Source organism: Trichoplusia ni, chromosome 11 (genome assembly GCF_003590095.1).
Source record: "Trichoplusia ni isolate ovarian cell line Hi5 chromosome 11, tn1, whole genome shotgun sequence".
In the NCBI taxonomy this organism is placed as follows: Eukaryota; Metazoa; Arthropoda; class Insecta; order Lepidoptera; family Noctuidae; genus Trichoplusia; species Trichoplusia ni.
Window position 1 is genome coordinate 4,565,622 of NC_039488.1, and position 14,001 is coordinate 4,579,622.

Genomic DNA, 14,001 nt, shown 5'->3' on the forward strand with positions numbered 1-14,001 from the left:
TTTTCCATGTCTAAAAAAAAACACGACGATATTAGGTACAGAAATATGAAATTAATAAAATTGAAAACTGTTAACATTGTTTCCATGTACTCTGCTTTTATACCTGTAATTAAAGTTTTAAAATATTAATTTGTATAAGAATGTTGGACATTTTGAAACCCGCCGACTGTCACGATATGCTAATTAATATGAATAATTAAACATTTTAATCTAATAAATCTACAGTGAACAAACAGCTGCGCTCAATGTTTTGAGCAATCTGAATTAATGTTGCGAGATTATCAATGGTTAATTCGTAGTTAAAGGCTAATTTTAGTAAACTACTAGCTTTATCCTGCGTTTTCGCCTGGATGTCGCTTATAGTTGAACCACATTATTCTCCTTCTGCAGTCGGTAAAAAATTTATATCTAGTTACTGGTCAACCTTTCGGTTTTATAATTAGTATGCTTTGCATTAGTTTAAGATACTTTAGTAGTAATGTTAGTTTATACTGACCTTTGTTAGTTATTCAAAGAAAATTCTGACAAGATACGGAAAACATCGTGAGGAAACTTCACCAACCCGTAGTCAGCTAGCGTGGTGATCAATACTCAAACGTTCCAGGCCTGTGAACAGCAGTAGGACATCTATACCATAGTATTAGTGATAGTAGAGTTCTATTTACTACTTCATCTGCCCTAGAGTTTTACCAAATTCTCACCAGACGTAGCACCAAACAGACTTTAATCTTTTATGGAGTATCTTTTCTTTACTGGATAAAATCCAATAGTATTACTAGAAAAATATTTTCAAATAAAATATAATAAATAAAGGGAACAGAAAAAAACAGCATATAGGAAAAATGTATAAAGTGATTTTATTGAGAATTTCTCATTACATACATTTCGTAATAAGTAACAATGTTATACAGTTTTGTGTTATTTTCAAACAATATATATCATACATATATTAAATTTTATTTTTATATACGGTGATTGTGTTATTTGTGTGAAAACTAACAAAAAAAGAGAAGGTATTAACATGTTTTAATAAATTCATAAGTGAATACTGTAGATTGTATAGAACGATTATATTTTAATGTAATTTATGTTTGAAACCTGTATAACATCTATCGACTATCAGGCATAGATAATCAGTTCTTCTTAATTAACTTTTTAGATTGATTTAGAATGTCTGAAAAAGTATGATTTAAATTGGAACAGGCACTTTAAATTATGATTACAGTATGCACTCATAACATTAATTAACACAGGTTGCAAACTTAGTCAAACGATTTCAAATAGCTTTAGAAAAAAAATCTAATCCACCCCCCCCCCACTCCTACTAAAAATATTATGTCACTCGATTAAGCAGGAAGAGCAAGAATAGATATAAATTAATTACTTAAGTCTGTGTGTTAGTATTTTTCAATATGATCGTGTAAATATATATTTATATAGAACGACATAATAAGCTGTCGAAATCTAATTACTTAAACATTTAATGATGTCAAATTAAGTAAACTTTATATGGTATATAACCCACGAACGTGGCGTGCGACATTTACAAATACACACATAAAACACTCAGAATATCTTCAAGCATTGGATAATGTCCTATTTTCATTATAATAGCGACTCTACGCACTCCCTCAACGACTTTTATTGGGTATAGTCTCGACAAGTAACAGAACGCGAGACAAAACGACAGTGTAAAAATCAGTTGCACAATCAGATTTGAAAAATAACCTATACATTAAAATTCAAACAGTTGTTGTGTTGCTACTTAGATAAAACATAAAGCAAAATTAGATTGCACTAAATACTATATAATTTTGTTCAAATGACTGAAAAAGTCTGACACTTTGTAAATCTGAGTTGAACATTGACTTTTATTGACAATTGTACTCCCGGTATGTCTCGCAGTAGGTACAGTCGCTATAAAAAAAAAAAAACAAAAAAAACTTTTTCTTTTTTTTCAACACCTAAATGAAATTAGCGATCACAAACATGGTAATCCAATTTGCAAACTATAGATAACTATTCAACAGTTAGTGGTCTACTCTGCCAATTGTACCAGCGTGGGTGTGTAACAGTCTTTTAACATAGTACTCTTGCTTGCCAGGTATACAAATAGTCGTACCACAATACTACATGTTTATGCAAGCGGCACTCGAAAGACCACTCTACTTTGGGGACGAACTATCTAACATTATTCAACATTCTTTGGACCAAACGTTGCATTAACGCTTCAAAGTAAAATTATAAATTCCATTCACAATTGTGTTTTATCTGAGCTGAAATGTTTTCATTGGTATTGTGTGCGTCCGTAGTTACAATTTTAATTCTAAATAGTTGGTTATTAGTTTCTAGTTATTTTTGTATCAGCAGAAAATCGCAAACGACATTTTGTCGAACTCAAATTATATATTTATTACATTTATACGCCTATCGCAATATAAGAATATCTATCTACAAATATTGTGTAAATACATGAATATTTTTAAACTTATAGAAAACTATTTTTTATAAAGACAGCAGGTACTATTTTGGCTCACATGAAGTTTTAACTATTATTTGATAAGTATGATTATATCTAGGTAGGTATATCGAAGGAGTATTGTAGTAATGAGTTAATTATGAGAACATACAACATTTAAATATTAATAAACATATGAGAATAGATGAGAATATTTCTTTATACGAATGCAAAAACGATTTATTATTTTATTTCGTGGCGGAAAATTTTATATGTAGAAATACCGTTGTGGGAGCGAGACAACGTCATTAAAAGTGTAGAGTTCTGTGTCTCTTCCACATTGGCAATCCTCTTGCTTTAAGAGGTTTCAAATGTTATCTGTAAATTGTGTTATCTATATATTGGTCGTCTTAAGCCTATTAAGATGGAGTCTAATGTAACAGATAATATAAATATTGTATTAAGAATTTGAGCTGCAAAACTGAGCATCTAGTATTAATATATTTCAATGATTATACATGTGTAGTGTCTTTAGTTCCTTATTTATAATTGTGTTTCTATACGGTTTCATTCAATCTTATCAGATATCCTTATTCTATTAAATAAACTTGATAATAGATTATAAATATGATCTATATAATTATGGTATTAAGTAGGTACATTTCATTCACCGTCTTTAACATTTTTAATAACTTTTATCACATGCATAACATTTTCATTTTATAAAGAAATTAGCTTGAAAGAAATTACGTGGGAGCACGTTTGACTTAGCAGAAAAATAAAATATTACTAATCTATGTCTACCTCTATGACTTTTAGTAAAAACTAGCTTTATAATTTATATAGAATAATACAATATATAATTTATAGGGACATACCACATCCTAAACTATAATTCTTGCTCTATGGAAGCGAAGAGCGATGTTTTTTTCATAATTCCAAGTTTAAAATAAGATTTGGCGGTTGTCTTTATTTTTTTAACAAAGACATAGATTAGTTATATTTTTTTGTGACAAAGGAAATTACTTTAAGTTACAAACATCAAGTCTTAAAACCTTACAGAACACGGCCATTGTCAATATTCTTTTTGCACAATATTTTATACAATCGTCCTTATTTATAATGGCATAGAGTCCATAATGACTTACACAGACAATAATTTGGTTTAAAACAATCATAAACATTCACATTCAGCCTGTGATCTACGTGACAACACTCATGGACATAGCAAAATTTTATAGTGGGGCAATCCGCTTTGAAAATACCGCAATGCATAAATATATCTCACTAATTATCAACATTACTTCCATAATACAATAAAAGCAAACTACGGAATTTCACATCCCTAGAAACCGCAAATGGGACAAATCTTCTTTATCGAAGTCTTACAAATATCCTCAATGGGACATACATGGTACATAAACTTTTAATTCAAACATTTTTCGAAGGGACTATGTATACAAACTGTTTTCTCCTAACTACTCAGCTGAACTCCTTTTCAAGACAGTTACTAACCTAGAGGCAAATGGAACACTTCCCAGTAACAATGTATAGATTTAATTTCTTACTTTCAATTTCGAGTTATAATTTTGAATATCTTAAATTACTTATACCCGTATAAAAGACATCTCAGAACATACCAAATTGGTGTTATTTATAAATATGTACATGTATAATTGTTCCGCATTCAAGCATATACCTTTTCTATTGGTCTAGGACTATGATGTGATTACTGCATTTACTTACTGCTAGATTACATCAACATGCAAACAGGCGTTTCTTCAGGTAGATAATTATTTAAACATACATACAGTATTTATTATTTTTTACCTATGACTCTTTTAAAAAAAATCTTAAGCATGATACATAAGTATACAAGGAAATATTCAGTTTTCATATCGAATTGACGATTTTTAATTTAATGTCGATGAAAATTGAAACTTATTTTAATCCAGCAAGAAAATAGTTATAACGAACAAATAGATTTTATGTAAAAAATGTAACCGTTATTATACTTTAAGAAATACCTAGTCTATGAGAAATATTAATCGTTCATTATTACATATTATTTTTGAAGTTTGAAAGTGGTAGAGAAATGTAAATTATTTATTTGTTACAGTATGGCATAGTGAGCTATTTTAATAAGTATATTCGAGATTCAAGTAATTATGTAATGAGTATTATTGAGTATGGTAAAAACATTGTTTCAGATTGATGAGCTATGGTTGCATATCAATAACGTTACAAAAATGTTAAGTTTCTTACAAATATATATAAAGAGTATATTCAAGACATACTAGAATAAATGTCTATCTTGTAAGGGTATAATATATCAATATTCAATAAATATCCGTTCTACTATCATTATTCTATCTCACATGTTTTGTGCGCTCCAAGTCTTCAACATCATTATAAATACTACAAAACGACAACGATCAAACTTTTGGAAACCATAAACGAACTACTAAATTACCCTCAAAAAGAAGCATAAGTATAGTAGAAAGAGTTGCCATTTAAAAACCATTTCCAAACATTACAATTCCCGTTCAATATACATAATACGGATAATATAATATAAGCTTCGTAATTTAATAATAGAGAATTAATTATATTTGAGATTCGATCTCCCGGTATCCTCGCTGTCATCTCAGTTGGTAAGTGCGGTCCCCGTGCGAGGGACGTGCGGACACGAGCACGTATCGGCACGGAATGGCGACCGCGTGCTAACAACGAAAGCGACACGCACCAAACATGAAGTGGAGAGGTGCAGCGGGCGCGGGGGCGCAGGGGCGCGGGGGCGCGGCGTCTGCCGGCGGGCGGCGGGGCTCAGGGCGCGGCGCAAGCACGCTACGTCACCGACCGTCAGGAGTCCAGCAACACATGCCACCGCTGCACCTGTAACCACACGGACTAGTTGTAGTAAATGCCCTGACAGAGTACTTGTGTCTAGAATATTGGTATAAAGAGAAAAATGTCTATTCCCAACGTGTCCCAATTGCATACAAGATGGCCTGTGCAATTTCACTGATAATGCTCTAAGTTGCAAGGTTAAGAACTGGGGAAATATTAGCACCTCTTGAAGCAGTCTATTACAGTTATATAAGTGAGACGTTACCCTACGCCGCTGCCTCACTTCCACAACTGAAACTGTCTTCCCTATGGAGATTGGTTCTTTGGTCTAAAAATACATGTGGAACCTTCGTTGTATCTGAATTCCATAACACAAGTGCTTTAGCAACTTACTTTGGGTTCAGAACAATGTATGTGATGTTGTCCACATTTATATGTATCCCAGCAGAGGGTTCTACAAGGTAGGTACCTGTTCGCCTTGCCGCTCACAGAGCTCCTGCCAGTGGCGTTCCTCCTCGCGGCCGGAGGGGCTGTGTCCGAGTGAGAACCAGCCCACCATCTCGTTGCGCTTGACGCTGCGGCGCCACCACACCGACACCATCAGCGTCACCTCCGTCAGTTGGAACAATGCTACCTGCAGTGCACATGCGGGTAAAATTAGTTGGGTACAAGTAGTATGTACTCATAGTATAAGGAACTAGTTAGAAAAGTTTTGTTTTTTTTTGTATATTTAAACAAAAATTAAGAGGTGGGTTTTTGGTAAACTATCGAAAGAAAGGAATACAAATTACTCAGTGCAAAATGCCCGAAAGCGGGAAAGAAATGCCCCTGTTTAAAATGTAGAATAATCTTTCTGTGGGAAAGGTAGGTAGGTGTTATGCTGTAGAATTAATTATTGAGGTCAGATAGCAGTTGTTTAATGTAAAATATATAATGTAATCGAAAAAGGTCAAAGATGAGATTTGAATTTGTGTATGGCTATGTAGGAATGTAGCTACAATTTACTCTGTGTGATGTTAGTGAATGAGGTAATGTGTGTGTTTTCATTTATTGTACCTGGAATATAAAGAGCTCCTTATATAGCGGGTTGGACTGCGCGCGGCGGGTGGTGGACTTGCAGCGACCCATCTCCATGCCCAGCGAGCTGATGAGGCACAGCTTCACGTAAGTGTCCGGGGCCTTGTTGGGAGACAGCTTACGGAAGTGGGTGCCTTTTATCACCTGGGGAAATATATTCAAGAGAGTTTTATTTAAGGGGAACCTTAGCAAATGAAACAGGGCGTCTCAAAAGTAACGTTTTTGCTGGCGTTTTTTAAAGGTATAAAATAAAATGCTTTAAAAGACGGACCAAGGATGAGAAAAAATCATTAATATGAACGAACAACAAACTTAAAAAACTTTATCAAACGAAACTCAAACATAAGTTTTAGACCAACTGATATAAGGATAATAAGTATAATAACATACCAGTACCAGTCAAAAAAAAGCTACAAGTTACAAGCGGCTGCAGGCTTCTCTTGGGATACCCGAACCAGGACTGGTCTTTCTCCTATGGACCGACCGAGTATATCCCTAAGCAACATACCTCCACAGAAAGATGTCCGGTGGTGGAGTTATACTGGAGACCGAGCAGCAGTTCTGGGGCGGAGCGGGCGCTGCAGCAGGACGAAGCGGAGTCGGACCGCGCGAGGCTGCAGGCCTCCCCCGGGATGCCCGTACCAGGAGTAGTCACTGTTGCTATGGACGACGGACTCGCCAGCACGCCGGTAATCGTATGGTTCAGATCTAACTTCGGAAGCTATGTGATATATGGTTAGTTAGCGTCAATGAGTAAGAGCTGTTTACCTTTTAAATTTTTGAAGAGCCCTCCACTTGGGACCTGATTCTGAGTTTTTGCTGTGGATTTACTTATCTCCAAAATTATCAGGCTATGTTCCTAATAAATTTATATTTTCATTTTATGAACAATATTTAATTAAGGTCAAAATGTAGCTTTTGTGATTTAAAATTCCATAAAAATGATACTTTTAAGGTGGCAAATGCTTTTCAAAATTACCCCAGAATCTTAAAAAAGAACTAGAGCATATTTATTCAGATATCTTACAAAAAAAGGTTGGATCAGTTTACCGTATAAACTTATTATCGACATATGTTTTGGCAAATTATACCTTATTGACCTGTAAACTAGGTTGATGATGCTGTCTCGGCATCAGCTGGAGCCACAGACTGTTCTCGAGCTCCAGGTTGAGCGTGGCGAAGCTGACTGACGCCTCGCCTAGCAGCCGCTGACGACGCATGCGCTCACACCCGTAAATACGTATGCGAAGACCAAGACCGTACACATCCTCTGATATAAGAAAAATGAAATAAATATCAAAGCTGCACATTATAAACGCGGAAGATTGTATGAATTACTGTGAATGGATCTATGTTCATCTTTTAAATTCACACATAGTAAGCCTGAGCGTAGGCTTAGTCAATTTCATCGGTCTTACAAGTTTGTTACTTTTTTTACCCAGTTACGGATCAACCCATTTTTAATACTTTTATCGATAGCTAAACCTCGGATGCAACTATTATTATTAGATGAAAATACATAATTGGTATAGTAAACCGGATCAAACCGATTTACACTGCACCGTACCGTTATGTATTTGTTTTAAATGTCTATTGTGCAGATGTTAAACATCATTCTTAAAATAGAACACTAACAGAGCGTTAATATTAGAATCTATTTACAAGTTCATGGAAATGTACTTAATTCCCGATATATCCTAATATCCAAACACTACATACTAGGTATATGACGTCTCACCTGGGTTTATCTTGTGGAACACGAAACTTTCCATGTATTGAGGATTCTCGCCATTTCTTATTTTCGACTTGTATTTTTGCTTCTTCATTGGCAATAAAACTACTCGGACCTGTTAACAAAGATTACAATTTAATAACTCAATAAAAACAAGCCGCTTTTTTTGGGATAAGGTAACCGGAATATCCGTCAATTGTTTCTTGTGAACTGTATGTGCTGAACGACCGATTATAAGCCCATTGCCCGGCAGGGGTAGATATAGATATACACAGAGATTCAGAACAAGCATTCGTGGATCCGACAAATGCTTGTTCTAGGCGGGGATAGAACTCACGACACGGCGCGCACTGTGGGCTTGGCGTGTTGACTAATACCACTTCGCACTACTATCCCTGCAGCTAATTATTGACGTAGGCCTCTCCAAAGGTACGCGTACAAAGCCCTATCTATTACAGCAATTAGCAAATTACCTTGAATTTCCCTTAAAATCCTTAAATCTATTGTATTAGTTTTTTTTTCTACTAGCAAAAGCGTAATTGTAGGGAGGTACCTAAATAAGTATTCATCAATCAATAACCGTTATTTTAGTGGAATTAATTTAAATTTAATTGTTACAAACCTGGCTCTGTAGTATCTGGCCCTCATTCCTGAGCGGGAGTGTCCTGGCCTGCAGGATGTGCACGGTCATGCTCCTCACGGGCGCGTCGTACAGCAGCGTCAGCTCTAAGGAGCCTCGCTCCTGGGAGCTGCTGCTCTCGCCGCATAGGAGCGAAGTATCCTGGGAGAAGATGACATGAAAGGATTATAAGAAAAATGGTTCGTTGGTCTCATAAGAGTTCAGCTCTTAAATGAACAATTTATACGCCATTTTTTGGGTATTTAAAAAAGGTTTAGTTCTACAGCTTTGGAGTTTGGACTGAAATTTAAGTAAAAATAAAACGCAACTCTAAACAAATCCAATACAAGAATAAAAATTATCACAACCCCTGAAATGAATTAGTTTCTAACATTAATAAGATAATTAATAATAATTTCTAACATAAACAAATAAGACAAACCAAGATTTTAATTTTCCATTTAATAAGAATTTTATCCTTTTTCAAGTAACTGGAGTAGGATAAAGATAATTTCTCAAAAAAGTTCTGGAATTCAACGAACTTTTAAAAATAGATTATTTTAAGTCTCGTAACAGTGGACTTTACAAACAAAGAAACTACGCACGCAATACAAACGCGTCATTACAAACAATTATTATCAGAATGTTAATTCCCATCGTTAATTATTTAGATCGCGTGCTGCTGCTAAACTGACGCGCTTAATATTAAACGAGGCAAAATATACCCGTCAAGCTTTCGATATAGTAACACATCACTGACATCATAATAATTGTGTGTATAATGCTTTTAAAACCGCCCTCAAAAATATTAAATAATTTAGTACGAAATGTACTGAATTACGGTCAATTATTTAGAAGATTTTCCCATAAACATAAATTGGTTCGAGTCAACTTTTAGCCTTCACAAAATGATCAATAATAGTGACCTTCAGTGACGTCATTGAATAGAACACTTATCATGAAATTTCTGCTTTCACTTATAAGTAGGTAAAATTATAAATGAAAGTTATGAGTCAGTCGGTAAGTTAGTATTTTCTTTTTTGGAATCATCATCGGCCTAGCCTTTTTCCCAACTATGTTGGGGTCGGCTACCAGTCCAACCGGTTTCAGCTGGGTACCAGTGTTTTACAAGGAGCGACTGCCTGTCTGACCTGCTCAACCCAGTTACCTGGGCAACACGATACCCCTTGGTTAGACTGGTTGTCAGACTTTTTCAAGCTTCTGACTACCTGTAACGACTGTCAAAGATATAGGAATAACAGCCGGGACCCTCAATTTAACGTGCCTTCCGAAACACGGAGGAACTCGTTTGTCTTGGAATACCTAAAGGAAAATATTAAACTTGTTTCAGGAATTTCTAAAAATTTGAAATCATATATTTGATCAAGAAGTAAAAAAGCCCACCGTCGGACTTCAATATTTCCAAAAGTCCTATAGGTGCATACTGCATGGGTATGGATCTAGTTGTGCTGTCAATGATTGCTACCACTGTAACAGAAACCTGGCCGCTTTTCGGAATCAGGAACTTTATATTAAGCCTACCATAAAACCAAAAAGAGAAAGAAGACCGAAAGTATTCTGAAGAAGACTCACATTATGCGCAATAACATCGCTGTCGACGCTGCTCTGTGCCTCCAGCGTATGGATGTACTCAGCCCGCTGCGGCACCACCTCATCGATCCTGGTCTCCCGGAGGGTCGTCTCCCGCAGCTTCGACTCTACCACCTCCACGTCCAGCTTCGGTACCGACGCGTTCTCGTTCTTCTCCTCGTAGTGGCATTCCACTTCCTCCTTATCCTGAGGAGTTGAAACTTTTAGACAGCCATTGGGGAAATTATCATGATCACGATCTTGGATTTTGATGGGTTGTGATGGGAACAATGTAAATAGTTGCCTGTATTTTGCTTGTGAATTAATGTATTATAGATAGTTTGATGAAAGAGCAAAAAAATCTGGGCAGGAGAAAATGTGTGAATGCGGTTAACGTTTACGAATAGTGTCCTTCCGCTTTATATTGTTGAGTCCTCGATTCAAACTGCTCAAAATGATACACAAACACTTACGAAGATTAATATAAAAAAGTGACTAATAAGTAAAGAAGATACGATCTTAAATGAAAAACAATTTCACATGCTTTAATGAAATAGAACTAAAATGCTAACTAGTAAATAAGAAACTAGTCTACAGCTCATAACAAGATGGTAATCAACAAATGGATATCTTATTTGCAATTCATGAATAGCGCGCAAGTGGTTAGAGAACTTTCCTCATCTCGCGTTTCCCACCTGGGACCACCGTCTCGATACGAGCTGTAGTTAATACTGAGGAAGTGGTAACACAATCATATCCAAGTAAACGTCGTCGTTATATCGTCCGACTGTTTTTGCTCAAATATGTGGGCTGTATTTATAGTATCTACAGACATTGAAATTTCACACATCCACCTCTGATGCAGGATGTCAGGATATTGCGCAGTTGGACGTTAAATTGTGTAAATTATTGCAATCTGTTAACATATTGGGTGGGTATGTTTTGAGTTCACCGTAAAACACAATTGATGAGAATTTTTGATAGGAATAATATTTATTTTTCCATTCATGAATAGTGTTACAAAGCTGGGAAAGGGAGAATTAATTTCACATCCTAAATATGGATCACAAAAATTAAGCATGACATTAGCCAGTATAGCGGAAGGTAAAATCATATGTCGAACGGTCTACTGTCTCACCTGTTGTATGCGCAAACGCAGCTCTTCATCCGAGTCGGACGCCTCGAACGTGAATATTCGTTCAGGGTAATGGTTCGGTTTCGACAAAGCATCTATAACAACACAGACGTACGGACAACGTCAATCGATATATAATATTGCCCTAACCAACTAAACTACGAAACTAATTGTCGCTGCTACTGGCGTATACTATCCTCTACTACTCTATGTGTAAACAAACACCTAGATAAAACAAATAAGTAATAAAGAAAGTTTAATACGAGACCTTCATGACGCACTCGGCGCCCTTGACGGTACATTTAACACTAAAATGAATGTAAGTAACTTCTATTCTACACAATGACGCTTCCACGAATGACTTCGCTCTATAACGAAATCGAAATGTTAATAATTAATCACAAAATCAATAGGCATAGGTTTATTTATAAAGGTGAAGGATATCTTGTCTATACATACAACTCATAAAGAAGGTATTAAATATATCGTGAACGTTTTAACATCTATTGTGTTAGCAACAAAGAATACTGTAGTACCGTACTAATGAAATATGACTTAGACATACAGTAGCTTATCAACACACAAGCAAAACAAAGGGGCTGTTCTTACCAAACTGAGCATTGTCGAGCGGCAGGCAGGGCACTGCGATGCGAGGGTTCACTGCGTGGATGTCATCGCAGCACTTGCGGCTGAACACCGCCGAGTAGCACCAGCGGCGACCCAGGAACAGCAGCACCACCAGCACCACGGCCGCGAACGCCGCTACCGCGCTTATGTACGCGGTCGCCTCCACTGCGCCACAGACAAACACTCAGACTCCAGTACACAACTCCAAACACAACCTAGTGACAAAGATGTTTACCATTAGAAGGGTTGATGACGCCGATGTTGGCCACCATCCTCGCTTATTGCGAGCCCGACGGGCATCGCTGCGCGCCTTTATAACACACTTCCACCCTTATAACTCCCTCCGATACCCCACAAACATATAACGTTAATATCTTCGTTGAATATGCGACAATAAAGCGAACTGAAGAAAATAATTGGGACGTGTTGGCACGGTCGGGCTGTCAAAGCTGTGCACATGCGCGGTGCGCGAGGGGCACGACGGGGCGTGAGGAATATTCTGCGCGGCTATAGGACGAACTACGAAGGACCTCGCTTACAGGTGTAGCTATGGCGCTACATACCTACACGCATATATACACAGCGAGAAGCCTGTCGTCAAGGCCGAGGGCGGCACGTGCCCACACCGACCCTTCCCTTACATTTATAGAACTATACCTTCACATAGGTACTGACAGCATTACTCCGATGTCTTTATGGGCAGTTAACATTGCGTGAGTGATCTTGATAGGAATTAATTAATTACTTCGCAAACATAACGACGAGTCGCTCAAAAAAAACACTAGCTTCCCAGCCCGTATTTTTATAATATTTAGGGTTAAAATTGAAGAAATACCAACGCTGTCGTAGTACGTAAAGGAAATAAAATTAAATAATATTTTCGCTACACGTGCGGTTGGTTACATTACAGCAATATCACAATTAGGACATTGGAGATCTGCCAAAGCTGTAGAAACTGCGGAGCAATACGTCAACCCCACTTAAACTAAGGATTTGTAAATATAAATAAACTCTGCTCATATTGAATTCAGGCTTTTAGTAAATTAAACATTACTCGGGGTTTGTTCTATTCCTTGTGTAGATGGATATCGGGCATGCGTCTAACGTCGGCGCGGTGTGGAAATAATAAATATGTATGAAGGGAAGATTAATGCGAGACGGTCCGACACGTTTAGCTGTTCGGATATTTCATACCATCGTCCAGAATATGTTGCGGACATCAAATGGAAGACGTCTGGCTCTGAAATACGTTGTGCTACATATAATCGTAATATGATGTTGGCAAGGACAGTATCTTTTTGAAATGAAGAGAAAGAGTTACATTTTTTATGTTTGGCTTTTAATTTTGTCATGTACCGTTTTGCTAAATTATATAGACCTATGATTACTGAATTAATTATCAATTAGGTGTTTAGAGAAAATCACTAATAGGTAAATGCCTTTAAGTCAGTAGCTTCATTATGTTGTAAGCGACAGAATATTTTTACCAATAGATTATGCTCCTAATCTTAAAATATTTTTTTTTTTTCATTTTTCTTAACTTAATTTGGTGCTATTATGCTTGAACAGTATCACTAGTCTTTAAAAAAATACTTTGATAATTTTTTATAAAGGATTTATAAATTTCAGTTTTAAAAATTTCTTCGATCTTTCGTGTTAGTGCCAATATCATATTAAGACTGTATTTTCATCATCATAGTAATTTTATTATAAGTAAGGTGTCGCTAACGTTAACCAGTGTGGAAGGAATCCATGTAATTATTCTGTTTCAAAAACTTTAGATTATTGCTTTATCAAAATGTATTATAATTAAATTGTATTTGGTCTATTCTAAATGTTTAGTGGTATGTGATCGGTGCGTCTCCACGTCAGAAAAAATGTAGGGCAAAATAAAAATAAGAAATAAACAATGA

The 14,001-nt window shown here is 36.2% G+C and overlaps 1 protein-coding gene across 2 annotated transcripts; it reads right to left on the reverse strand.

Annotated features, from left to right (window-relative positions):
* Positions 1–860: 860 nt before the first annotated feature.
* On the reverse strand, positions 861–13,681 carry LOC113498888 (synaptotagmin-16). Of its 2 annotated transcripts, XM_026879068.1 has the most exons (11): positions 12,324–13,681; positions 12,071–12,253; positions 11,465–11,556; positions 10,330–10,533; positions 8,740–8,898; positions 8,124–8,232; positions 7,477–7,655; positions 6,894–7,106; positions 6,365–6,529; positions 5,778–5,942; positions 861–5,353 (listed from the first exon to the last, which is right to left on the reverse strand). In XM_026879068.1, exons 1-11 carry the CDS (start codon positions 12,358–12,360, stop codon positions 5,321–5,323), a joined length of 1,539 nt encoding a protein of 512 aa, XP_026734869.1. In that variant the 5' UTR covers positions 12,361–13,681; the 3' UTR covers positions 861–5,320. The 2 variants fall into 2 exon arrangements, with proteins under 2 accessions (XP_026734869.1, XP_026734870.1); XM_026879069.1 differs by lacking the exons at positions 12,071–12,253; positions 12,324–13,681 and adding an exon at positions 11,730–11,774.
* Positions 13,682–14,001: the final 320 nt, after the last annotated feature.

Coding starts and splice junctions, on each gene's coding strand:
- LOC113498888 (XM_026879068.1), bottom strand. CDS start 12,360: ATGGTGGCCAACATCGGCGTCATCAACCCTTCTAATG. Junction 11,557..12,070: donor GCTCGACAATGCTCAGTTTG/GTAAGAACAGCC, acceptor GTGTTGTTATAG/ATGCTTTGTCGAAACCGAAC. Junction 10,534..11,464: donor TGCGTTTGCGCATACAACAG/GTGAGACAGTAG, acceptor TCAACTCCTCAG/GATAAGGAGGAAGTGGAATG.